The following is a 27,980-nucleotide window of genomic DNA, read 5'->3' on the forward strand; positions in this document are numbered from 1 at the left end:
ACCTCATCACAGTCTACAAATTCCTCGCAAGGGATTGTGGGAGGGTAGGCATTGTGTTGACCAATGACAGGGCCCAAGGGAAAGGCCTGAAGTTGTGTCAGGAAGTTTAGATTAGATTTTAGAAAAGGCTACTTCATCCAGAGGGTGGTTGGGCAGTGGAACAGGCTCCCTGGGGAAGTAGTCACAGCACCAAGCCTGATGCAGTTCAAGAAGCTTTGGGACAATGCTCTGAGGCACATGGTGTGATTGTTGGGACTGTCTTGTGCAGGGCAGGAGTTGGACTGTGATGTTCCTTGTTGGTCCCTGCCAACTCAGGAGATTCTGTGATTTTGAGGTATATTTTGGTATATCTAAAATAAAATTTTTCATGCTTTTTAAGCACAAGGTGTTTGTTGCCTTCTCTTTGTGTTTAACCACAAGTAGAGGCAATGAAGAGGAAGATAAAATTGTGAAAGTCCTAATTGAGGAAACTACAAAAAATTAATTAATTTAGCTTTAGCAGTTTGGTTTTATATCCAGGATTAATGGACATGTGCCACAAATTGTTCTCTGTTCATGCCTTCCTTGAAATGTTAAAATGGGGTTAAAATGTTTTCCTCCCTCACAAGATATATCCATTCCTTTTCATGGGAATCTGAGATACCATTGTGATGAGTGCCATGAGAAACTAATAATTCTGGGTGCAGCATAAGCTTGGGAAAATTTGCACTAAATAAAGGAGTGGCCAGAAACTGAATGAGCAGGGCTGAATGAGTGCGCTTTCTGTTAGCTCATATGCAGCCTATGCACTAAATGAGGTGGGGATCCTGTGGAAAAAATACTGAGCCATCATGTAATTGTAGACTGGGCATTCAGTTAATGATGAATCCACACAAGGAGTCAGAGCTGAGGCTGTGCAAATACAAATGTGTTTATTGCCTCTCCTACCACTTGAGTTCTTCACGCTGCATGCAAAAGCTTTTCTGTGTAGGATGGTGTGGGACTGCTGAAAAGAAGTCATAAGGGTATCCTTTTGTGGGTCCATTAGTCTCCTCAGAAGTTGTCTTGCTTGACATAAAATACAGTCGCACCCACAGAGGCACATGTGCATGTGCACACATGCTTACACCTGTGTCTTTTATAAAGTAATGTAGTGGTGAGGGGTAATCTAGTTCAAACAGTGAATCTGCGTTCCTTCGCTGAATTTCCTTCCCCTCACTAAAGTACTGATCTTCACAGCTGAGATGGATTATGCAAAAGGATCATACATAGAGGAAGGTTTTGTTGCTACTGTGGGAGGAGTAGCCAGGGGATCTGCATTTAAGTGGATCGAGACTATAAACCTCTTATACAGGAATGTGCAGGAGATCAGCTGCATTCCTGCAGTCCAGATCCCACGGTAACAGCAGAGAAATGCTATAAAGCTACTGAATTAGAGAAGTCTTTTTTGACCTCCCAGTTTTTGCTTACCCTGTTTTCAGGTACAGCATGGAGGTACAACACAGATGGAAACTAGCTGTTTACCTGAGCTGGGGTGTTCATGCTGAAACCTAATTTTTATGTCAATATTTTGATATTTTCACTGCTGAATGTTTTAGTGGGTACAACCAAATACTGCAGGATTATAGACTGGATTTGGAGAAGGAAAAATATCATGTCAACAGCCTTCCTTTTCTTTATGACTTTTAAAAGATAATAGAATAAATTACAGGTGAGCAGTCCTTAGAATATAGACTGCTTAAGTATAGATTTTCCTCTCTGAAAGATTTTCTGCTTACATTTCACTTTCTAGGTAGCAATTACTGACAAATGCCATGTTGTATTTGTGCTGCCTTTGCAACAATAAGAATGTTGATTTTTGTTCTGTTAGCGACTCAGTGATAATTTTCAGAAGTTGTGCAGCTACTCTTCTGCTTTGACAGAAGATCATGTACCCACATTTCTTGCCTGAAAGCATGCCTTTATTCAGAAGTATTTCAGAAGAAAGAAGTAAAAGCATCCAGCAAATGGCATTGGTAAAATGAAAGAAAAGAACATACAATGCCAGTAGTTTTTCAATTAGTAGTACCTTATAAATACATTTCAACACCCTGCAACAATCATATTATATTTGATCTGGGTACAGATTCTTAGCATAATATATTTTATGATTATTTCATTTCATGACTTAATGTATCATAAACCAATTTAGTCAGTGTTATCAATACAGATACCTGATGCCTACAACACATTGGAGCTAAGAACATGATAAAACTGTTCAAAATTTATGTTTAAAAAATTCAAAAAGGAATAAAATTCACTTCTTTCTCAGGGGCATAAAGGAGTTTTGTGTTCTACTGAAGACCAGTAATATAAGATAAACTATGTTCGAAAGGAAAATTCCTTTATTGGTCTTACTGCAACAGATGAACTTCAACTATCGGTTAAACAGGACTGGCCATACATATCAGAATTTAACACTGACTCTTGGAACAATTAGCTGTGTACAGCATGAAGCTACTTATTGTTAACTGCCAATTGGTTGTGTATTTCTAATGTCTGCATGCCCTCTCAGTTCTTTGGCATACCACTAACTTGTTGCACATACCCTCTCCTCTTAAATGCCCCTGAAAAATAAATAAACCACCAGCAGTGACATAGTGAAATAGTCAGACACAATTGTTGCACTTAATATGCAAGGTCATATGTTATATTTAGGTGATGCTGCTGATGTTTACATATAGAGCTGGTATTTCACAGATAGACTGTTCTGAGTTGGAAGAGACCCACAAGGATCATCGAGTCCAACTCTTAAGTCAATGGCCTGGCCTGCAGAGGGGATTGAAACCATGACCTTGGCATGATTATAAGCAAGTTTTAGCCAACTAAGCTAATCTCAGGGTCTGTATGCCTGGATGCTGGTTGAATATAAAAGAGGAAAGTCAAGTTTGTGTATAGCTTTTCAGTATTTTATCAGTAATTTTAAATACAGCACAAAAGTAGTTTTTAAGCTATTATCCCCAGAGTTAAGTTTTTGTTCAATAAATCTCATTCAAAGCAACAGAAGGCAAAAGGCTGAACTCCTGAGGAAAGTTAATTCTATTAAAATGATGTAACTAATTAAGTTGTGGTGAGCTTTGGTGAATCTTGCTTGCACAAATAGGAGTTCAACCTGATCTTCACTTAAGGTGTTATTTCAACAGAATCATGCATCTGAGTCATTGTCATAGATGCAATCTGAAATGGAAAAAAAACCAAAAATGTAAGTATTTTGTAGTACTTTGACTCAAGGATAAAGTTATTAATTGTAATTGAATATAGTTGCTGTATTGTTTGAAATGTTCAACATACCATCTGCAACGTCATCATAAATGTCTCCATCACTGGAAGTTAAAAAAAGAAAAACAATACATTTAAAACCTGAGACATCATATATAAATTACTCCATATGTATGGTATGGACAAGCTATCAAGTAATTAATTTGCTAATTGGGAAAGTGCAACCTTTGTGATAATAGGGCAGTGTTGATCAAGATGGTCAGGTCCAAGGATTTTCAGTGAAGGGTTGACCTGGATACATTTTTTTTGTAATATGAAAGGCTTGCTTTTTTAAAAGGCTGGGGTTTTAATTACATTTTTAAGTAGCTATTCTCACAGAGGTATGTCCATAAAAACCCAAAAGACTTAGTGGAATTTTTAAATGAACACCAGAAATAATGAACTAAAAAAATCAGTATGCCCTTGACATTCTTTTTGTTTCTGTGCTTGGCAATTCCATAATCATTTTGGTGATGCAACTTTTTAGATAGTGAATTTAGGTAATGTCTATAAAAGATACATGCTTCATGAATAGGAATTTTCAAAATATTTCACGTAGGTACATGAAGAAGCCCATGGACGACAATAGGGCTATAGATAGATAGAAAGAGATAAAAATTCAAATGTGTATGTAAGTGTTTAAATGCCTCTAAATTCTAAAGGTGACAATTCTAAATGTGACATCTGATATGATATTTAAGGGTCTCGTATGAAGCCTGTTGAAGGAAAATGGAAAGGCTTTGTCTGATGAGAGTTTTGATGTAGAACCAAAATGCTGAACTCCATGCAATTATTTGGAGCAACACTGGGTCAAATCTGCTCAATCCTAGTAAGACTGAAATAAAAATAAACCTAAAGAAAATATGGTCATGTTTAGTTAAACATTTTAAAAAGGCATCAATACACCTAGTTGCATTAACTTGCAGTTCAGTAATAGATTCTAGTACTAATAATGCTTTATTTACATAATTTGTCATGATTTAATCATAGTTTATGGTTATGCAATGAGGAATGAGAGTCTAGCAAATTTCCAACATGGATGTATGTGATTATTTCTTGAGAAATTTTAACTTCATAAAAACAACTCAATTTTCCAGACTAGAATAATAGACTAAAATAGTTACATTTCATTTTTTTTGACAGTTTAGAAAAAAATTAGGTGTTATAACAAATTTTTCACAAAGATCACTTTGTACTTACTTTTGAATTAGATTCCTTCTGAGGACATAGCCATCTGTAAAAGTGAAATGTATGTGTTCAAGTTAAATTTAAATACTCATGTTATTTCTTCTGTTGCTAGCTCTAGTGAAATGCCTATTTTTTATACACTTCAGACAGAAAGACATAATAGATGCATAATGATGTACAATGAACACATACCTGATGAAACTTTCACTATATCCAATGTTTTAGTTTTTCTTATTTGTCTGTTAGAACATGGTATCATAGACAGGAAATCAGGATACTACAGTAGCTCTAAGATGAGTTAGGTATCTACTGCTCCACGTACTTTACGTATTCATAGCATATCATTTATCTTGTGTCCTCCTTCACAGTAATTTTTCTTTTCTGATACTCAGGACATGGCAGCACCTTTTCTTTTTGTAAATGCACAATAATGCCCAGCTATAGAATCTCTTTTTTTTTTTGTTAAACCTTTTTTACATCCAAGCCCAAATTCTATTCTAACTGAAATTGTTCTTTCTAGGATGTGTAAATATACAAGTAGGGGGAACCATCCCTTGTTAATGTGAGTCAGACACAATAAGCTAGTACTCTTCCCAAAAGCTGATGAATTGTGACAATCTTTAACTGGCCACTGTTTTGATATATAAAGATATCCTGATTCCTATATGGAATACTAGAAAAGCTAAGGTGTCTGAAAAGGATAATATCCCAAATATTCCTGCAAGTAGTAATAAAAACCTTTTATTTCACAACAGGGTTTGGTTTTGGGTTTTTTTGTTTTGGTTTTGGTTTGGTTTTTTAAGGCAAATCACTCTTAAAACACAATAATAAGCAGCTTTTCTTCATAAATGAACATTTGTATAAGTCACTTTAACTTAGTGTATTTCCAGCATAAAAAAAGATGTTGTATAAAAATCTCAATAAGGATTTTTTTCCCTGAATATGCTGTATATAGTAGATTAGTGATTTGATCTGTAAAGGCTATAATACATTTAAAAACACTCGATTTTAAAATAAAACCTCTGTCTCATGTTAGAACTGAAGATTCCCTAAAATGACAATAATTTCATGAGGAAATATTTTATTTTACACTTACACTTACCTGCATTAGCTACTGTTTAAGATTTAACAGTTATATGAATTTAAAAATAGTTCTGTGCTTTTAAAATATGATTGTTTCTATGTAAGATAAAATTTGCTTGATTTGTCTGTATTTCTATCTTCAGTGTCATGAAGATTTGATACAGAAATTCTGCTATACCATTGGCCTAATAAAACCGTTAAACTGCAAATGATCTTCAAAGTCAAATAATCCAGTGCTCCAGATTTTCAGTCACCTGTGTCTCAAGCTGAATGCCAGCTGTACGACAGTCCTTCCACAGACTTTATTATCTGGAATAAAGTCATGGAAATTGATTTTTTTTTTTAAAAAAAGTCATCTTTTTAAAGTTCTCTTTAGGACAGACCAGTAATTTTCATGACTCTTGAAGTCTCAAGGGAGTAATTTAAAGTCATTTGGCTAATCTAATCTTCTATATTTCTTCTTAAAATTTTCTCACATGAAATATATGAAAGCAAAATTCCTTCACTCAGAGTCATGGCATACAAACCCAGTGCGCTTGCGAGTCGTGTGCATGTGGCAGTGGTTACATCCTGACAAAGATAATGTACATTTTTCTGATGGTCCGTAGCCCTCATTATGTGGGAGATACAGCTCTTGCTGATCTCCCACTCTTTCAGAGTTGCTAGTCCAAAGCTGTATGTCCAAAGTTTCAGTTTCTAACTAGTTTATTCATTTTTATGGGGCTTCCAAGTATAGAAACACATCAGTGGGTCATCACACTCTGTTAATTGCTTCACACCACAGACAGATATGACACATTGTGCCAGCTCCTCATTGCCAGTGTAAAGGGAGCTCCAAGAGGACAAAAACCTCCAGGCACTGAAGTTCATTATCATCGTAATGTTTAAGCAAAATCTATGAACCTGAATTGAAAGTTTTTGAGTATTTAAAAATGTACATGTTCATACTGAGAAGGAATTTGAAAAGATAAATGAGAATCAGGTTTTTGTTTCACTTTCGACATTTCAATAATTTAATAACAATTGAAGTAAGTGATAGCAGAATATGTTCCTAGCATTGCTAGCCCTTGCTTAAAAAGGTGGAAACAGTTTGCAATATAATTTGTAATTTTGTTTAGCTATAAGTAGAGGCTTGAAACTATGGAAGTGCTTTGTAAGTTTATGATTAAATCAAAGAATTCATGTTCAAGAAGGTAACAAAGCCTTCTTTAGTTGTTGATTTTCACTCTACCTGGCCTTCAGAAGGTAAAATAATATCTGAGGAACTAGAAAAACTAGAGCAGATAAGCAAAACTGTCATGAAAGTAGGATTCAAACTTCACTAACTAATGTGAAAATTGACAGAGTTCTATTCTGAAGTTTTCATGAAGTATATTTTATTTGTTTTGCTCTTTTATGCATAAGTAAACAGTAGCTCTTGCCATTATTTGAAAGGCTTTGAAGACTATGAGAGGAAAGCAGCCAACATGAACTACTTTCTACTTGGTTATTTGCTTCATTCAAAAAATGCAGCTTTGAAAACTGCTTTTGGGAAGTGCCTCTACTAGTGCTAACCATATTTTAAAAAACATATGTGCGTTATGCAAGAAATTCTTCCTCACCCTTCAGGCCTGCCAGGAAGAAGGCTGTACGCCAGATTATAACAGCTGAGTATAGACAGGAAAAAAACAGAAGGAAACTGCTTGAATCCCCTTCAGAGGTTAATAGCATGTGACTGTCTTCTACACATGACACATGTAAAAAGTAAAGGTGAGTGGGGAAATGATGCTTGCTCAAAGGATATTTTTAACTAGGCTGCTCCAGCATAAAATGAATTTTCGTTAGGAGATTTGGAAAGTATTGTAACAGAAGCTTATTAAGAAATTGAAACCATCAGGAGATGGTCTGGACTTCTCCAAAAATTCAAAAGCTTCTGCCAATGCAGACCCCAAGCCAAGGGTTTCAAAGAAACTCTGAAAGGCCTCATGCAGCTTCCAGAACAAGCAGACATGCCAACAAGGACATATGCCTTGGATCAACTAGGGGCTGGGGGAAGACTAAGCAATATTCCCCTCAGCCTTTTAAAAAGATTAAACTACATCTCTTGCAACCCAAAGTCAGAATACTGTTACTGATTTTCTCCTGGCTGCAATCAATGGGCAAGTGCTATCCAAAGGTGTATCAAGGACTTCACTTTTACTAGACTCTGCAGCGTATCATAGCTGTACTCCTTTTGGCAAGAGGGACAGACAGAAGCAATAAAAACGTCTGCTAATTCTAGCTGATGAAAGTAAAATTTACATAACAAAGTTGTCCTTTTTTCTCACATTTGGTGTATCTTGTCCAGTGGAGTGTTTTCGGTTTTTTTAAAAGGCAAGCTGCTTTTAAAACACAGTAATAAAATAACAACAATCTGCCCCTTGTCAGCAATCAGGCAAAGAAAAGACAAGTACTAGGTTCTCCTTTAATATGTTAGGGAATAGAGTTGTTAAACACCCCAACTCAATCATTTTCTGATAATTAGATATGTACTACAGTTTTTTCATAAGACTTACACTTGCCATCCTCATTTCGGCATAGAACTTTGGTGTCATCTGTGCTCTCTATAATGTCAAGTGTCTCCCCTGGCTTAATTTGTAAGTCTTTGGGTCCCCATTTTTTCTGATGTAAATCCTGGATTGTGGTGGTAGAGTAAAGCACTTTGATCTCACCTACAAACTGGAGGAAAAAAAAGGCTTGTTAAAAACACTTAATGTAAAGCTTGTGCTAATGCATTTTTTTCCCATCAATATATTCCCATTTATAATTAATATTTTAAAATTAGTCAAATAATTGTGTATGCTATGTAGTAGGGGCCAATGCTTGCCATTTGGACTTACAGATGCTCAGATTACTATTATTATGAGTAGTAATATTTTATTTTTCAAAGGCAAGTTAAGGAACATAAATTAGAGCACGCCATATAGATATTTTAGTTTTTGTATTTTATGAAAAAAGAATTTACTTTAAAAAAAACTTACTTTGAATTTTTTTCGGAACTCCTTCTCTTCTCGTTCTATGTTTTTACACTTTTGCACATCTTTTTCAGCTAATTTTCGCTTTCCAAAGCTTATTGGTTTTGATGAACTAAACCAAGAGGTTACAGATAAAACAAGATTAGCAACACATCTGAGGTACTAGCAAGTTTTCTGATAATTTTGGTGAAAATGCTTTTGCTTTCATGTGTCTTAATCATGTTTTTGTCACTCTGCAAAATTAGTATGGATAATACAATACAGATTTGATTTCAAAAATAATAAAAAGCTTGTCTTGTCTTCCTACTTTTTGCTGATGTTAATATATTTATCACATAAGAGAATATTGAAAATTACTTAAAGTATCTATCTGCTACAGCACTTTAGAATTTCTCAACAAGGAGCAATTTTTATGAAGTCTTCGTATCTTTGGGCAATAAGCTGAATGACATGTGTCTCACTGTGGAGGCAGCTGGAGCATCTTAGCCTTACAGCCTGTAGAAAACCCTGCTGCAGCAGACAATCTGCGTTGCATGTCCAATTTCAAGTTCTGTTGGGGTTTTTCCCATATTCCTGATAGTATTGAGTTCTGCCCAGGAGCATGGAAGTGTTTTCTGCCCTAACTGTCCTTTCTGCTGCTGGACCTGGGAATGCAAAGTCTGACTCTACTTTTTGATCCTTGCTTATCTCTGTAGGAGTTGTGGATGACAATGTCATTGTACATGTGTGAACTAACCTAGACTTAGGTTAAAAGGACCACGTATTTTCTTTTCGGATACACAGTCTGAAAAGCTCTCTTGGTTTTAATGTCAGCAGACTAGATTATTGTAGTGTGCTTTTGCTCCACCTGAGTGGAGTGACACCAGATTTTGACATGTTGCAGTCATCATCACAGATTCATCTGTGCTCATAACATCTCTCTGCTCTACAGATAATGGTAATTTTCTGGTCCAGGATAAAAGTTTTCCAAGCTGAACTTTACACATCCAGATATGTTTCATGCTCAACACAGGGCACTGTCTCCTTTTCTCTTTAAAATACTGCAGAAGGTGAGATTAAGAATGTATCCTAACAATCCCCAAATTTTGATACAAGGACTGCATGCAGAGAATCTGCAATGAAAAGTACCTTAAGGCCATGCATGCATTCATCCCTCTTGTCCATCAGGGACTGAATCTGTTGATGGTCTTACTTATTCTCTGATCTAATTATTATTTCGATCTGAAATGGAGGAAGGAGGATTCAACTGCCATTTAGTTTGTGAGAACTACAAAACCTGACAACACCAAGTAAAGCAGACATGAGTAGCAACCTGCCTCTAGTAAATACTTTAAAAATGTCTCTCAGTGTATTAGATTTCAAGTCACAATATTTCCACTTACATGGGATCAGGCGGTGGAAGAGGGAAATGTGAAGAATCCACATCATCATACACATCCTCTCCACAATCTGAAATAATAGTGTTTCAAAGAATGGTGAAACTTGAGAAGTGAATACATTGTGTTACAATCTAATGTGTTAGCTAAATTGATAAGAAAGTAAGGCAAGTACTGTAGCCATTTACTGTCTACAGTGCTGTAGATTCTCTGTTTTTCACAATCTACTGTGCAACACCACACAATCTTTTCAGATTAAGACTCTATATTAGTAATAATCAGTATACACTGAAATTTTAATCTTCTGAAGTTTCAGCAAGTTTTAGCACATGATGGCTAATGCAATACCCTTCAATGTTCATTTTAATTAATCCCTGCCCCACTATAGGGCATCAAAGTACATTTTTGGAGTTTGATTTTAATCTATATTCAAGACCTCTATAGCACTCTGGTCAATCAAACATTGCTTAGTGGATATTAATAATGTGTATGTTAGGTTTTAGGCTATATTGCAATCCCAAAGCAGTGAAAAGAAGTCTTATCCTGAGAATATTCATTGAATCCCATTCAGCATATTTGTAGAGAGGAAGCAATTGTTCAACTCATCAAATCAATGCCTAAAAAAATCAGTAGGATATAAAAGGTTTAGAACTCTGTTCTGGAACAACCTCAAAAATTGGAAGAACTTGCTTTTTATTCCAGGGCTGAGTTGATGGTTATGAATATATGTTATTTTACAGGAAAATTGCAAGGGATAAAAATAAGAAGCATCTCTTCTTATTTTTGAAGTCTTTCACTGAATGCTTGTTTCCAAGTGTATCAGTTCAAATTAATATCCAATAAAATGTACTAGTGTAAATCTCACCTAGATGAATCACATTAAATATATTAAATTGCTTTCTAGAGAGCTTGCATTGTATATGTATCTCCTTTTCTCTAGACAGAGCAGTCACAATATTTGAAATTTGTTTACTGGAACTGAGTAAGCAATAGGAAATCCTGTTTCCTTCCTTGGATGTAGTTTTGTGACTAGTATGATACAGAGTAATGTATACAGAACAAGGATCAGGAATCAATATGGAAACTGAACAACAGGTTGTTAATTACCTTTTCCAGGTTGCTTTGAGGAAGAAGACATGCTGGAGGGGAACAAAAAACCAACCCTCATTAAGTATTTATATCACATTAATAGGCCTTTTTGTAACATGTATAATTTAATAATCTTGCAACACAAGGGCTCTAAGTAATCTCCAGACATTTTTGAGTTGCCACTGACACTAGCAATATGTAGGGATTAAATGTATGTTTACCACTGAATTAAACTTTTTCAGAACCAAATGACTGAAGTGTATAGTAAAAACACAGTTGCTGATCTAACCTCTGGGTAGGGTGGGTAGAAAGCATTCTTTACACTTTTCTGTTTGCCATATTTTTTCTATAATTTGGATTAAGAAGTTTAGATTTAGCAGTTTGTCTCAGCTACATTGCACTGGTAGGCAAAGTAAATTTAAACTGAGGATACAGCTAATTTAAATCACCAGAGTGACAGAGATGATGGATTATTTTGGTGCTCTTCACTGAAAAAAGAATTTGGTGTATTTTAATTACCAGACTTTTGCAAGAAATATAGCTTGTTAAGAGAATAATTTTGCAGGTGAAGAGAAAGATCAGTGGTTTTGCAGAAAAGGATCATCCTGAGCTGCAATTTGATGCATGATTCATTAGGCTGCTGTGAGGACACGTTAGTAGCATGTGATCAATGTTTATTAGAATTAGTTAATGTGCACTGTGATTTCCTGGTAGAGTCTTACAACAAATTTCCATTATCTTCTGCCCCATTGACTTTGGTTGTTTTTTCTCGTATACTTTTCTTTTTGTCATCTTTCACTTTTAGTCTCTTCAAGATTCCCCAGGACCAGATACCATTCTTATCTTCATCCTGTGATACAGACCTTTGGAGTACGCATGTGATTATCACAATGTAAAATGTAATGTTCTTCTTAGAAGGCACAGTTTAAACTCTTCACTGATGCATATAATTATCAGTAGTGCCAACAATGTACATATACCACGCAATGAGGTCACTTACCCAAATACTAAAATGCTAAACTAGAAATATGTATGTTAGGTGAATTGTAGATACTGAGATTTATTTGTAGTATAGATATTAATCTAGTGGCTTACTGTTTTCATGTTGTTACTCAGCTGGCTAGCATTTTAGTTTGTTATTTTCGTTTCAGACCTGTTTTCTCTACTAGGGAATTTGGACATTTTCATGATTGTAACTGTTTTTATTGACATATTGAAGTTAATTACATAACAAAACTTCTCCAAAAGACTGAACAACCATTTTTCTTTAGCTCCATGAATCCATACTGATGTATACTCACTTGTTGATCATCCTAATACTTGCTAATTATTATGTCTAATTTAAAAATAATAAAAGCTGAAAACATTCTGTTAAAGTAGTAAATTACTTAAATTATACAAAAACTTACCTAGTCATGGGATTATCATCATCGATTTCATCATAAATCTCTTGATCCGAAGGAGGAGGTGGGAATGTGTCTTTAACAGATCAGTAAATTAGTGCAATTATATTTAATGCTGCTCAATAGGATATTCACTATAGGCCTCTTAACTGTATCAGGTGTGCGTGCAGTTTGGGCAATATCCTTGTAAATTGAATCTTTCTGTAAACCAGCACAGTCTGTTTATTAAAACAGTAATTTAGAGCTATGCTAGTTGTGAATGGCACTCATGGCATTTAAATGTGGCACTGCCAATCACAAGAGCGTGGATACTGAATACAAATACTTCTACACTGTAGTCGATGAAATTCCAAACGGTTTATTTTGGCCCAGACATTATGCTGACTTTTAAATTTTCATGTGTGACTCAAGAGATAATTGAAGATGTCAGACCAACACTCTCAGCAAGTGACATCTTGTTTTCATCCATGGAAGTCAGAGACAAGTGCAATGTAAGCTCTGCATTTTGGTCTCAGTTTTGACCTTTGGGCCCAGTGCAGTGCTAGCTCTGTTGCTTGTCTGATTCCAGCCACTGATCAGAGTAATCACTGAAATCTGTACTTAGCTGGCAGAAGCTCCATTCAGTACTGCCAGGGGATGCTTCTGCCATGACCAGTATCTAAACTCTCAGCTGAGAAGATGAGCTATGCTCTTGCGATCAACAGAGAATGCTACATAAATATATAGGCTACCAAAGGGGAACCGGGTTTGAAGGTGTGTTCTTGACAGTGTGGAGCTGCTGCAGTTGGGACTCCACTGTATTGCTGTAAGTGAACTTGCCATTAAGTCTGTCAACAAAATGCAGCTTTAATTGGTAGCATTACTGACTATTTCAGAAATGGATTTCTCCTGCTCAAAAGCTCTTGCTCATATTAATATCTTGGCAGTTTTATCTGGGCTGATCTGTGGGATGTTTTACCTTTAGACATGCACCAAAAAAAGTTGAAGTTTGGTCACCTGTCTTGCTACTGATTCATAGACAAAACTTCCTTGTTTGTTGCCTATTAGCAAACATTTAATATGCTTAAGGATAATTAGTGCATTATTTGGAAGCTGAAAGAAATACCACAATAACCACTCCCTCAAAATTTGTATGTAGAACTTACTTCCAGCTCCACCTTGTTCACCGCTCAGACTGAAAAGCAAACAGAAGATATTTTAGAGATCAGTCATCTTTCACAAAAAGAAAACACCATGATTACCCATTGCTTTTGCAGTTATTAATTCTAAAACTTTTGGCCTTGGCACTTGTATACATGTCAGCTGAACACTACAAGTTTTGCACTGGGAGCTCAGACACATGCTTGTATTTTCAATATGGGCAACAAGTGAATATGCCAGCTCTTCTTTTCTATCTGTTTTCACCACACTCACACCAATTTCTAACAGTCAAATAAGTAGTTGCATTCTCACTAATGCCAAAGAAAATATGTCATCTAGTTCAGACATGAACTAGCCCCTAGATGAGGAAAAATTAACCCTTAGTAGATTCAGGTAAAGCAGGAAAAATGCTCCATTGGTTTTGTTTTCTTCCTTGAAAATAATTACTTGAAAATAATAAAGAAGTATTTTCATATATAGCTCAAAGGAATTCAAAGGGGAATAAGAGGGTTATGAGTACCATCCTTAGTTAATGTAAAAAAAAAAGTATTTTTGTAAGTAAAGTTATGAAGCAAATTCTCTATTTTCACAAATTAATGCAGATATTTCAAGTCAATGAAGGTGCACTTTTTCATATAAGCAGAATATTTGGTCCTACTTGTTAGCAAATGTCAGCAATTAATTTCCAATTAAGTGTCATGTTTAAGGATATGCAAATTGATGTCTACAACTACAATGACTTACTATTTTTAGAATATACTTTATATTCCTCTTGAAATTTTTAAACTAAAATATCAAATATGCCTTTGGATCATAGGATAATTTATGTTAGAATGGACCTCAGGAGGTCATGCAGTCAAACTTGATGGGAATAAAAATATAATATATAATCCAACTGAACACAAGGGAGTGCATCCAGACCCTTTAGGTTCATTCCTTATGAAGGATCTTCTTGAAATGAAATAGTAAGCAAATTAATTTATTGCTCAACTAGCTTTCCCTGGGTACAATTCAAACTTTTAACTGCATGTTTCTAACATTTCAAGGTTTCATTTTAGCCCAATGTTCTAATAGTAGTTGAAAAAAGCTTGAGAGGTTAATAGTAGCTGAGATTATTTCCAGGTCAAAACCTTACTTAACATTATACATCAAAACAAGTTATACATTAAACTCTTGTGCCAAGAACTCCTGCAATATGACAGCCTTAGTCACTTATTAATTTTGGAATATTATCAATACTGCTGATAATGAGATAATATTGTTTGGTCAAGAGATTTTTTTTTAGAATGACATTCTTACAGTGGTTTCAAACATGTTGATGTATGTCAGACCTTCCAATAGTTCATGCTCATGAACTGAACAGAATACTATTAATCACTACAGAAGATAAAAATGTCAAAATACATCTTAAGGGATTTAACAAATCTGAGCCGGTCATTCATCCTTCCAAGTTCCTTGGAATACACTGTTATTTTAGTACACAAAAGTGTCAGTATTATTATTTGCTGTTGAAATCCATAGGTTTTCTAAATTCCTTACATTGAGGTGATTAATTGTAATGCTTGCCATAGTGAAAAGGATTGGCCAAAGATACTTATGCAATGAAGTAACTGATGCTGAGATTAACTCTAGAACAACTGTAGAACAACTAACGCAGCGTTCCTGACTAGGTCATGATGCTATGAGACTAATGTGCAGAGAGGAAAACTGATCTGAAGCAATCTGGAAAAGTATCAGATTCATTGCTTAAACAATGCCAGCCTGAAGGGAGACCTTTGCATGTGTTGTTTCTGGAGTTCATGGGGATGCTCTAGCAGCTGAGGATTACCTGCACTCAGCAGCAAGCCCACTGCAATACTTTTATTCCAGGCAAGCCTCTTAAGTTAAGGAGCCTCATGGGAAGCAGTAAAAGCAGATGTAGTCGCTGTTTCAAGATGGTTGTGCTACATATTGAAATTCTTTACACCCATATGCAGATCCCTTGTCCTGGAGTATGTGTTTCTGCACATCAGGACATGTAATGATCACTAGCTTGTTGCATCGCATTTCAGATGCAGACTTTTATGTGACATCAGGTAACAGAGGTACCACTGTCATGCTAGGTTATGTGATGGTCTTGACTCTTGTCACAAGATCACTAGGATACTTCCTTGCCAGAAAGTCTGATCTGCTGCTGAAGGTGTCATTTAGAGAAGTGTAATAACTCAGAAGATCTTAGCTGCAGATCTGTTTAATATGAAGAAGATGACACATTGAAATGGAGAGTCTGCAATGTAGCAGTGCATTGCAAATGTACGTGAGACTGTGCCATAGAGAAGAACCTTCTGGTGAAGTCAAAAAAGTCAAAAAGCTCATAACTATCTCATGGAATTTGAGAGACTTTTTTTTCAGGATTAAACTCATTACCCACACTCATTTTTGAATGGCCATCCTAGACTTGACTCCAGAAGTCCCTTCTCTTCAAAAAGAGACCGGTATTAAGACTTATGGACTCATGCTAAGGCTCATGAAAGCAATGAGGGTGACCAGGAGTTCCCTGGTGCAGTGAATGTTTCCATTGCTTTTAGAGTCTTTTATTCTTTCATGTTAGAAAAGGGAGTACATGACTGCAAAAGACAGAATGAAAGAAGAGAGGGAGTGATGAGAATTGCATTTACTGCTGATGATTTGTAATCCTAAATATTTTGCATTTTGTTCCCTTTTGGACTGCAGTGTTGTAGGTAGGTCATCTTCCAGTAGTATGGATTCCTCTTGAGTATGACTGCTTACTGATCCTGGATATCAGAATTCATTTATGCTCCTCTAATTAACAGTTATGTTTCTTGTATAAATGGCTGTTCCGTGACAAGAGTTGGCTTTGTTGTTGTAAAACTTCCCCTATCTATGCTGACTGGGGTGCATCATTTGTTCCTTTTTGTGCATTCCTTATACATACCTGAAATTGCTGTCATGGTCCCCAACATCATCATACACTTCCATGTCACTTTCTGAGACTGTAACAGGAGCTCCGGTAGGTGGTTGTTGCTTTCTTTTTAAAGAATCATAATCGATCTCCACCATGGTTGTTTTGATGTACCCATCTAAATGAATGAAATAATTAGGCAGAGACAGTTTTAAAGTTCATGGTAAAAGAATGAGTATAACGGAAGGTTCAGAACTGATTTTTTTGGTATGATTTTTGAAAACTTTCAAAGAAATATCTCATTCCAAACAGCCTTGACTTGACCCTCCATCTATCTACACAAATAAAAATCTCACATCTGTCTCCCCACTCAACCTTCCTCAGCGGGCATCAAGTTAACTTCACCCTTATTTACTTCTCAGCTGCAGCTCAGAATTTTCTGCGTACTCCAGGAATCATAAGGCAGGCTCCATGTCTCAGCTAACCTTAGAACCACTGCAGCCTTGTGACTTATTTCAGGTCAGTCCATGACATAAATATTCTGACAGATCATTAGGAGGGAGAGATGCTTTATTTGCATCGATTTTGTTTCAGGTTGGTATACATGCTGAATCTGCATTTCTATCATCTTGTCCTGGTATCTTTACTACAAAAATCTGATTATACCCCAGCTCAGGAGAAACTTGCATCAGAACAGTTTGCATGAGATGAGGAACTCTTTATCTGCTGAGGCAGATTTTAGAGAAGTGTACTGCATGTACAGAAAAGAATGGATTTCTCAAAGGTGAAAAATGTTTATAGATTCCTTTGAAAATGGAAAATCTACCACTTCTGAGTGAATGCAGTTTTTAGTGTCAGGCTTTGAAGATCTCCATGGATGAAGGTTCCACCAACTCTTTGGGCAACCCTAATTCCCTTGCTTGGTCACTGTCATAGTAGAAACGTGTTTCCTGCTGTTCAGATAGAATTTATGTGTTTCAGTATGTGCCTGTTGCCTCTTAGACTGACTGGACACTACTGAAAAGAGCCTGGCTCCGTCTTCTTTATATCCTCCCATCAGGTATTTATGAACAATTATAAAATTGCTTCTGAGCCTTCCCTTCACCAGACTGAACAATCCCAACTCTTTGAATGAGACACAGTCTTTTTTAGATCTAGTATTACAGAGACCTCAGCTGGTGTTTTCCAGTTCTATATGTGCAAACTGTCTTATTAAATTAACTGTCATTTTAGTCCTCTTAAAAATCAAGCAAGTGTTTTTAATAATGTTGATTGATTTTATGGATCAGTCTTTCATAACTTTGGATCCAGATCATCAACCCCTTTAGCATACTCACAGATCGACTGATGGTATTTATACAATTAGAGAAACGTTTTGGATTTTAGACAAATAACTAGAAATCAGTTAGAAACTTTTCATTGGAATAGGAAAAAGATGAACACTTAAAACAGGTCTTTATAGTCTCTACTTCTATTTTAGGAATACCAATATTATGATTAATAGAAAGACATGAAAAAATGCATCTGTTCCTTGTAATTGCAGGGAGCCAAGTAGTGATGCTGTTCAAAGGCTGTCAGGGAATTGCCTCTCGGTGTCTCAGTGAAAGTACCTAATTTGTTCTAGTGCCTATAAATGTTACATTATGTTTTGCAATAACTTCACAGTATGGACTGAGCCTCGGATACCAGATGAGGACAGGAGGGTGAGTTGTGGTAATTATTTACTTTGGTGGCCAGTGACTCAGCCTTTGTAAGGCTACTCTTTGTTGTAATGCTCACATTTGCTGCCATACAGTGAAAACATTCAGGAGCACATGCAAGAAATAGAACTCACAGGATCCTCTTATCCTGCCCAGCCACTTTCCTTCTGGGTTGTTTGTGACACGAATGATTTCAATCTTATCCCCCTGTTTGACAGTCAGTTCATTCTTCCCGCCCTTGTAGTCAACACAGGCTCGTGCCTGATGTAGAACTTCGATGGGTCCCATTAACTGAAGAGAAGAGGCAACAAAAAAATCACAGAAGTGGAAATGGAGTATTTCCTCAGAAATTCAGGAAAAAAAGAAAAAAATAACTATAATGATGATTAGTTGTTTCATTGATATTTAAAGTAGTCTAGGGAAATAAAAAGGCTTCCTCCTGCCCCACCTACCCAGTTTAAATTAATAATCAGAAATTAAAAGAGAGGGAAACAGCACATCTGTAGAGCAGTTGAACTGACTAGCAAAATCACAGAAATACAAAGACTGAAACCAACTAACTGATCTATGGAACTTTTCATGAGTACACAAACCAGACATGTATTTAATTCCAGTGCATATCTCCATGTAATTCCAGCAGAACTACTCACAGAATCATAGAATCTTTTAGGCTGGAAAAGTCCTCTAAGATCATTGAGCTTAACAGAAGAAATTTTTCCTAATATGCAAACTAAACATCCCCCAGCACAATTTCAGGCCATTTTCTCTTGTCCTAATGCTTGTTATCTGGGAGAAGAGATCAACCTCCACCTCACTACACCCTACTTTCAAGTAGCTGTAGAGAGCAGTAAGATCTCCCCTGAGTTTCCTTTTCTTCCAGGATAAACACCGCCAGTTCCCTCAGATGCTCCTCATCAGACCTGTGTTCCAGAATCTTTATTAGCACACTGCTCTTCTCTGGATACACTCCAGCACCTCAATATATCTCTTGTAGTGAGGGCCCAAAACTGAACATAGGATTCAAGGTGCAGCCCCACCTGTGCCAGGTACTGGGAGATGAAAACTGCCCTTTTCCCACTGGACACACTATTTCTGATACAAATCATGTGAGTAAGTTTCATTAACATTAAAAGTCATTAATGCCACGAAATACTCTGGATTTACAATTCTACTCTTTCATTGATGTTGCAAGTACTCACAAAAAGTGATCACACTGATTACTGGAATTTAGGATTTGCTTTGTGAGATCTTTACATTATGTTATGAAGAAACAATTTTGGACTTCATTATTTATGACTTCAGGATGTATATGACTTTTCAGAAGCTTATTGCTTTTGGCAATTGGGGACTAATTCACGAATATAGGTGTGTAGTTGGCAAATAAATGAGAAAGAAAATACCAACTAAAATATATTTGTTCACATTTAAGTGTAATAACTTTCCTTAAGGGCTGTAGGAGAACAGTCTGAAAGCTAAAAGCATTCTGTGCAGTAATGCCTACATTTCACAGGAGTGGTATGAAAAATGGACTTAGAGCCTAACACCAGCTAACCCACTAGTATTGCTTTAGTATTCCTTTATTATCTGCTCATCAGCTCACATCAGTCTCTCCACAGCAGACCAAGGCCATGATGTGAGACAATCAAAATGGCTTTACTGTGTACAGAACATAGTAGGAAGATAAACAAAGCTGCCCACTATGTACAAGGATGCTGAAAGCAGCACAGTGGAGCATTGCTAACAGGCATTAGGTAAGAGAAAGTGACTTGCAGATGTGCAAACTGTGGGAGCATGCTGATCTCCTGCTCTGTCAAAATGATTTATAACAGGAAGAACTCTCTCATCATGTAGCCTGAGACACTGACTTTAGCTCCCCTACACATGCCATGTTCCCTGTCACTGAAAATTGTCCTTGCTATCAGTACAGAGTCTGAAGTCAAGCATATGCTAAATATAAAAGGGTAGTTTAAAATATTTTTCAGATTTTATCCAGGTATTCAAACCACCTGCTAAAACAAATAGTTTTGCAGCTAGATGAGAACTGTATTTTGAACTTGGTAATGCTAAATAATTCTCCTTACATGTCTTTGACCAGATTACAAAAAAAAAAAAATACTTACTTTGAACTTCTTCCTTAATTCCAGTTCCTTCTTTTCCTTTTCCTTTTGTTCTTTTTTCTCTTGGTCCGTTCTTCTCTTCTCTTCTTTGTTCTGCTTCTTCTCTTTTTCCCTTAATGATCTGAAAATGAATTGCCAGGACTGATGTGTGAAGACAATCTTTCTTAGATTTTCCTTACCCAAGGCTGACAAAAAATTATATGTGATTAAAAAGAACTTCTCAAAGTTAAATCAAAGCTATGGATTCTAAACCCTAGTGAAGCAGGAACAAATAGAGTAAGGAACCCTTTATTAAATGTATAATTGAAAGTGGCTGTCCTCCAGCAGACATCACATCAGAAAAGGTTACCTGGAGGTAAGAGACTGGCTCTACCTGTGCAGGTCCAAATGTCTCTCGGCTGATTTTACTGAGCAAGCTTGGAAACTGGTAGCAATTTTTTTTCTTTTTTGATCATTTAGCTGAACTGATATGCTCAAATTCTACTAATCAAAAAAACAAAGAAAAAAGCTAACTGAAGATCACTTGTTTGGGTTATAAAACATGTATTAAAATTATTTGCAAAGGGAATTCAGCTATAAATTTTTGCTGCAAGCAATTCTACATATGAAATATTCTACATATATTACTTATTGAAAGGGAATTAGAGCTTTTCTTTGCCTATCGTAATACAGTAAATCCCCTATATTTAGATATTACCAAGGCAAAAGAGTCCTCAAAGTAAAGATTTAAATGAAAGAGGAATAAGAGGTCTTGTATTCTGGCTCTGTAGCTATGCTAGTGAACTCAGGCAATGAAAATTGTCAATCCAGCCTCTCATAGGAGTTCTGAGAACATTTATCTGAAAAGCAAGAAAAACAATTACAACAAAAGATCTATCTGGCACCGTACTACCTTGAAGTTGAGCTTATTTTTCCTTCTAGTGTGTAATTCCAACCAGTGATACAGACATGTTCCTTAGATCAGAAATCAGACTCCTGTTACTTCAGTCATTGTAACCACATCATTTCATTATGTGAGTTTCTCCAGCCCAGGGTATGGCAGATCTAACTAGAAAAGAACCTGTGAACAACTGGACTTTCTTTAGGTGAAATGAATGAACACAATTATCCCTGGCAGGGACTGCAGTGGAATGGCACTTCTGTGCCAGATGAAATACCTGTGTTAGCAAAGATAGTCATAAAGATACAATAGGTTATAGAGTTTAAAATTACTACCTGATGTCATTTATGTCTTCATACATCTCCACATCACTTTCTTGGCCCTATTTAAAAAAACAAAAAATTCAGTTTTAAATGGCCTAAGTACAACTGGAAAGACATGAAGAAACTGAGCCTGTTATGTAAGCTTCATCTAAACTATATATATATTAAAAAATATAGCAAAATGCAAATACAGATTACTTTTATCTTCCCAAAAGAAGTTACTGCATTATTCAATCCCACTATTCTTTTCTTTTTCTGCCTTTGTTTTTACAATATCACAACAATGAAGTCCTGGATTGTTAGAATCACACTAGCACACTGCTTAATCCAAAGTGAACTTTTAACTGCAAAGTTAGTCCTGGAAAATATTTATCTGTGTTGATTGTTATACTGCTATGATGAAGGTGTCAGAGCTAGCACTATTTAAACTGAAATGCTAAGGATCTAAATGAGATTCAGATTAGGGTCGAAGAGATGGTTTTAGTCCTCATGTAGTCAGGTACTTAAGCATACTAATGTAAAACTGCTTAACTGAAATATTAACAGAAACATTCTATTACTAGAATGGAGCAGGACCCTTGTTTTTGGAAAATTTTAGTGAAACAAAGTGTCAGTGGTAATAGAAGGTGCAGTTCTGTCCCTCTTTTGGTGTTGTTTTTTTTGTTTGTTTGGTTGGTTGGTTGGTTGGTGTTTTTTTGGTCTAGCCAGCTTTCAAAATTAGTTCCAGTTTATTTTCTTTACCTGAACTTATTTCTATCCTTCTCAATAACTAAGTGCTTCTACAACTTACTGTCAATAAATTGGATCAATTCTACAATTAATTTTCTAATGTATTTCAGTGCTTAAGGTTTTTGGTACAAAGGATAGGTTTATCTTGGAGGATAGCACTTACCCCCAGTGTATTTCCAGGACCTATAGGACAAAAAATAAAACCAGGGTATTTACTTTTTCTTGTACAGAAAACAATTAATTTTAGCATTAACTATTTAAAACTGCTAATAATAACAGTGATATTAACCAGAAATATGTGCAGACTCCTGGTTTTTAATGAGGGTATGTAGGCAAAAATCAGTTTTTCTGGATCAGTTTTTTGTAGTACACTATAAACTAACAATATCTACAAACAGCATATTTAAGCCTGTATTTTAAGTGAAAAACTTGTTTTAAAGATTCTTTACTGACGTTGAATAATTTACCTCTGCTATTTGCCTACAAAAACGCATATTTATGTGAGAAAGTCATTGTTAAAACCCGAAGAAATCCAAATAGACCTCAAAGAATTTGTTTACACCAGCCCCACAGCTGAGTAAGGATGCCAAAAGCTCTTTTGCTAAGGCAGTATCAGCTCTGGGGTGAAGGAGAAGAAACTCTGTGACTCTCCTGGTTCCTCCTTAGTCTGCAGCCAGTTAGGTAAGAAAAGCTTAGTTTCAGCTCCACAGCCTGCATTGCTGTCCGCCAGGCATGGCTAGCACACTAAATGATGCACTGTGTGCCTGGCACAGACCAAGTCCCCCCAGGGAGAGATCAGAAGGCAGATTGAAATTCTTTGTGTCTCAATCTGCTTCTGTACTGTTCCTGGTACAACATAGTGGCTCATTGCCTCTAATTGAGGCAGACCACAAAGCAATATTAAAAGCACAGTCAATACTTTTTTTTAATCTAGTATAAAACAGTGCCTCCTTCACCACACTAGTTCAGCTCTGAAAGAACAGCATTCATTTTGGTTCAGATTTGAAAATCCAGTAATTTACAGTCCTGCCATATTTTTAACAGGGTGAAAAAAATGAGAGAGGTAAGAGGGAAGATATTTAAAGCAGTTCCTGAAAGTCTGTCATATCAATCACAGGACAGCAGAACAGTTAGTGTTATGAGACTACCATCTTCACTTATAAAACTGTAGAACCAGTATAATTAGTTACACAAGTCAGTCATGAATATAATATCCTTTTGCTTATCTTATAAATACAACTTGCTTACATCTTCTTATAGTTGCCACTAATTAGAATATATGCATCTTACCCTTTGAAACAAATTCCACATCATCATAATTTTCTTCATTTTCTGGATTTCTGTAAGTACAAAAAGTGGACATATGAAACCTATGAAGGTTTATGATTGTATTTTTATTCACCATTTTTTTTCCTGGTCGTTTTTCCATCTATTTATTACTGTGGCTAGACCGTCTATTGAGCCCTATATCCTACTTAATAGAAACAAGATTATCTAAATTGTTCTTCCTGACTGGGTCTTTGTTTCAGATGGGAATGCCTTGATCCTGAGAACAAAATACCAAAATGAGCCAAAGGCATTCAGATACTATGAAGATGAGTGTGGTATGAAAAATACAACAGGCAGATGGGCTGCCTGAATGAAAATTTGTTGAGCTTTTTAACCATTCTTGCAGGCGCAGGCTTCTTGCACAATTCACAAGCACAATGCCAGACTTTTGCTCAATGTTAGATAGAGCTCTGAGACTTCTTGACTTGTAGGGCTTAAAGTCTAAACAAGGGACAAGAGAAACAGTGGTGTAAGGTTAAGGCAGGTAAAAGGTCTGTTAGGCTTAAAAGTGCTGTCCAACTGAGAGAAGCAAGAAATTGAGAATATAACAGATATCAGGGACTTTTAACTCCAAAATGCCTTATAACAGCTGAAAGAAAACTAAGGCTGACAGTAATCATCAAAGAAGCGTAATCAAAAAAAGTACTTGGAACAAAGATAGAGTGTTTTAAAATTGACCTGATAGGGAAAGCACAGAGATAGGTGAAAGCAAAGATGTCAGCAACCAGGCACAGGTTTTCAGCTGAGGGGAGACCCCAGAGGGCACACAGAAACAGGAAACCAGAAGAGCCATCTGGAGGTAAATTTTGCAGGTCCCTGAAGGCAAAGAAGTCACACTTGGCTCCCAAGCCTTGGCAAAGGGGAGGATACCCAGGATGGCTGTTGCAGGTACCATGGCCATGAGGCAGAACTGATGCCATCGCTGCAGCCACTGACACATGGGTCTGTGTTGGCACACTCTTTTCTAACTCTTCCTGCTGTTTGCTGCTCTTTGCAGTAACTGCTGGTCAGACAGTTGGTTCAGCTTCACTCTGGTCAGTTTTGACATGGGACCAAAGTACTTATAAGTCTTGGTCACCAAGAGGCTCCATTTTTGTATGCAGCTCTTCAAAGACAGATAAAGAAAGGAGCCCTGGCTTCTCCAAGTTATCTCATGAGGCCATGATGTGACCATGGTGCAGTTTCACAAAAAGGGCTGAGCTCAGTTCCTCTGGCTTGCAAAGCTGCTTCCTGGGGTATTGACTCAGAGACATAATGCTCCTGACATGATCTTTCTCTTTCCTTAGAAGAATACAGGGTAAACCTTCAGCTATTTATGCAACTGATTTTCTACTAATTTATGAAGTCTTTGAACCAGTCTGTAATAAAACCCCAGTCTGTTGTCTCCCCACACCTCCCACCACCACTAGGGCAAAAAAAGTGTTATAGATAAGACAATTCAGGGAAAAAACTGAATAGATGGAGGGTTTGAACTAATAAAAATAATTCCAGACAGGCCAGGCCAGGGCAGGATAAGGAAAGTAGTCTGAGATATCACTCCTCTAGAAACCTGGGACTCGTACAGTCTTCTCCTGCTGCTGCCTGAGCAAAGTAACAGGCAGAAAAAGGTATGAAAATAAAGATCTTGCGGTTTATGTTCACTTACCTTGTTTCAGAGACGGGCTTGATGTTTCTGGGAGGCAGACTGGGAGCTAGTGGGGCTGGTGGAGGAGGTGGAAACTGTGTAGCACAGTTTACTTGAACTACAGATGGGGCAAATGCTGCTGACAAAGGAGCTGGCTGTTTCAATCCTTCATTTTCAGATGCTGAAATAAGAAAGACAGACTGAATGTATTGAGCTGAGGACAGAACCTTGCTGTGTTACCTGAAGTATTGGATAAAATATCAGTACTGAACACGCCCCAGAGTAAATATATTTTATTCAACCTACTATATCTTTATTATCTTACCAGAGTAGAGAGGAAGGGGGTCTGCACAAAAGAATATACTGCCAAGATATGGACAAGACACAAAAACTTCACAGTTCATCCAGTATATATAAGCACCTGTGCTTTGAAACTAATTTATAATAAAATTCCACAATTTGCTCAGAAGACCAGCTGCAGAATTTCATGTGAGCACTTACGCTGTCTTGCTGACTTTTTTTTTTGTGTTTAGAGACAGAGTTTTAGGAGAAGGGATGAGAAATGGAAAGATATTTTGGCCTTTATTAAGAGATGTGCATGTCTCTGAACATCTTCAAATATATTTTTAATGAAAGTTGTGAAAGTCTAGGCTTAATTTTCCAGCAAACCTATACTATTAAAGTGGCAGTTTAAGAAGATGTGCAGAAACTACCTCCTCAACAGACAGGTGTAGCTTTAAAAACAGGATGATGCTGTGCACTAGTCATAGAAGTCATCATTTCATGAGTGAGTTGGTGTTCATGTGTTCTGCACTGAATCACACTCTCTGTACAAGCCACAACCAAACCACAGTAGTCATTGGTTTTTGAGAGTTCATGTTGAGGGAAGTTATTCAAGACAAAAAAAATTAAAATCACTCTTTGGATGCCATGATGTTAAACCTTTGATAAATTTTGTTTGAAGTATGATTAGTGGATTAAGAGGTACCCCAAAAGAATTGTTCCCAGCTGTATGTATGGAAGCCCATCAAAATCCAGGGGAGAGGAGAAGAGAAGGAAAAAGCAAATTCAGAGTTCAGTTAAAACCAACTACAGCTGAAAAGAAACCCCCTTCTCTTCTGGAGATTCTCTTCAAGTTCACACCTCTAAAATGGAGATTGAAACCTTGTCAAGAAAGGAAATGTTCACCACACTAGACAAAAGTGGCTTAAACACAGAACAACAAAAATACTTACTAATATTTAATATCAAGATGTAAAGTTACGAAAACTACTGGAAGTTTTTTGCCTGCTTGTGTGTCTGAAATTCAGTCTTTGAGAGAGATAGGCAAAGGAAAATTGACAACTTTCGAAAGGACCTCCCATGTATCACATGAAAATCAAAGTGAAATCATCAAGCCTTTATAGTTTTTCTACTTACTATCAAAGTACTCAAAAATTTGTGGATACATTTTGCTTCATGGCCAGTTGGACCAACTTGCCAACATACATCTAAAAACCAGTGCATTTGAAATCTGCTAATTTCCTCCATTACTTAAACACTAAAGTACTAATAGCCCTAATACTGGTGATGAAAAAGGTGAATTATTTTGGTTTTGTTAAGGAACATTCATCTTGCAGAAGACTCTTACAATTTAAGACAAACCAACATTACTTTGTGCCACATATCTTTGTATTCGTATTGCTTTTTATTCACATATATTTTTATTCAAAAGTATAACCCAAAAGTCAAGTTAAATAATCTTCCTCTTAATACTGAGGAAGCTACAGCAGGGTTAAGGTGTGCTAGTTGGAGAGTACCCAAAGGAGAATAGTGAGAATGAGGTCTAAAAACATGAATTCCTGGAGATAGTGAACAAATGGTGGTTGTTTAGGGAAATATGGTAGGACTAGGAAAGTCCTAAGTCCTAAGTATCTAAGTCTTTGGCAATCAGAAAAGGGATAATTTATTCCCCGCCTTGCCCCCACCCCCACCCCCCCCTCGCCTTTCATTTTCATGATGAAGAAGGCAACAAGATGTTTAAAGGTGAGCAACACATTTTGGGAGGCACTTTTTAATAGTGAAGGTTGAATTTTGATGTCTTGAAATCCATATTGAAGAAGTAAGTAGGATAAATTTATGGTATCAATAATTTCTAATACAGTTTTCTTTCCCTGTCCATAGGGATGGACATCCATTTATGGAGAAACAGCTTCTTTATATCACTTCCAATTCAATGCTGACATTCTTTCATTGTTCTGTGGGGTACAAGGCACCTCATTTGACATAGTTGTCCCTATATTGAGGTCCACAGCTGAAGATCTCCTAAAATAACATTTTGGCTAAAATGTGTCTTTCAGTTGTTGGAGAGGAGTTGACAAGAGGAAGAATGCATCACTGCAGAGTATTTGTAGTGGTACTCGTTTGGTTGAGTTTACTCACTGTTAAAATCCACATCTTACTGTTTTTTAAGTTCCTCAGGCTTCAGATTCTATTACTTTGATTTTTACCTTTGTGCACTCAATCAAAAGTTTTTTTATAGCCACTGTTTTATGGGCCACTCATAAGGTATAGATCCCACTGAAATTACTGCATAACTCAGATTTCTTTAAAGACCCATCCTTTTAACCTTTTTAATGTTTTTAATCTCAATTCAAGGTTTTGGGTTTTTTTTTTTTGGTTGGTTGGTTTTGTTTTTTGTTTTTGTTTTTGTTTTTTTTAAATGTGGTAATTAATTTATAGCTATTTCTGTTCTCTCTTCAACTTTTCTAATCTTGTAAGAAAATCTGGCACTGGGATTCTACACAGCATGCACTAGTCTGCTACGCGCAGTGATGAAAATTGTAAGT

The 27,980-nt window shown here is 36.5% G+C and overlaps 1 protein-coding gene across 2 annotated transcripts in view; it reads right to left on the reverse strand.

The window, feature by feature from the left end:
* Positions 1 to 889: 889 nt before the first annotated feature.
* FYB1 (FYN binding protein 1) overlaps positions 890 to 27,980 on the reverse strand; it is a 43,732-nt gene continuing 16,641 nt past the window's right edge. The window contains exons 3-19 of one of the 2 annotated variants that reach the window (XM_071580956.1): positions 25,174 to 25,333; positions 23,490 to 23,539; positions 22,363 to 22,382; positions 21,483 to 21,529; positions 20,271 to 20,388; positions 18,285 to 18,441; positions 16,484 to 16,628; positions 13,554 to 13,582; positions 12,415 to 12,484; positions 11,728 to 11,868; positions 11,024 to 11,055; positions 9,923 to 9,989; positions 8,547 to 8,652; positions 8,082 to 8,244; positions 4,477 to 4,510; positions 3,310 to 3,341; positions 890 to 3,195 (exon numbers count right to left, since the gene is read on the reverse strand). In XM_071580956.1, the coding sequence (XP_071437057.1) occupies positions 3,164 to 3,195; positions 3,310 to 3,341; positions 4,477 to 4,510; positions 8,082 to 8,244; positions 8,547 to 8,652; positions 9,923 to 9,989; positions 11,024 to 11,055; positions 11,728 to 11,868; positions 12,415 to 12,484; positions 13,554 to 13,582; positions 16,484 to 16,628; positions 18,285 to 18,441; positions 20,271 to 20,388; positions 21,483 to 21,529; positions 22,363 to 22,382; positions 23,490 to 23,539; positions 25,174 to 25,333 (1,403 nt within the window). In that variant the 3' untranslated portion in view covers positions 890 to 3,163. The remainder of the gene's footprint in view (positions 3,196 to 3,309; positions 3,342 to 4,476; positions 4,511 to 8,081; positions 8,245 to 8,546; positions 8,653 to 9,922; positions 9,990 to 11,023; positions 11,056 to 11,727; positions 11,869 to 12,414; positions 12,485 to 13,553; positions 13,583 to 16,483; positions 16,629 to 18,284; positions 18,442 to 20,270; positions 20,389 to 21,482; positions 21,530 to 22,362; positions 22,383 to 23,489; positions 23,540 to 25,173; positions 25,334 to 27,980) is intronic. The other variant, XM_071580957.1, reaches the window with a different exon arrangement.

Source organism: Pithys albifrons, chromosome Z, assembly GCF_047495875.1.
Source record: "Pithys albifrons albifrons isolate INPA30051 chromosome Z, PitAlb_v1, whole genome shotgun sequence".
Classification (NCBI taxonomy): domain Eukaryota; kingdom Metazoa; phylum Chordata; class Aves; order Passeriformes; family Thamnophilidae; genus Pithys; species Pithys albifrons.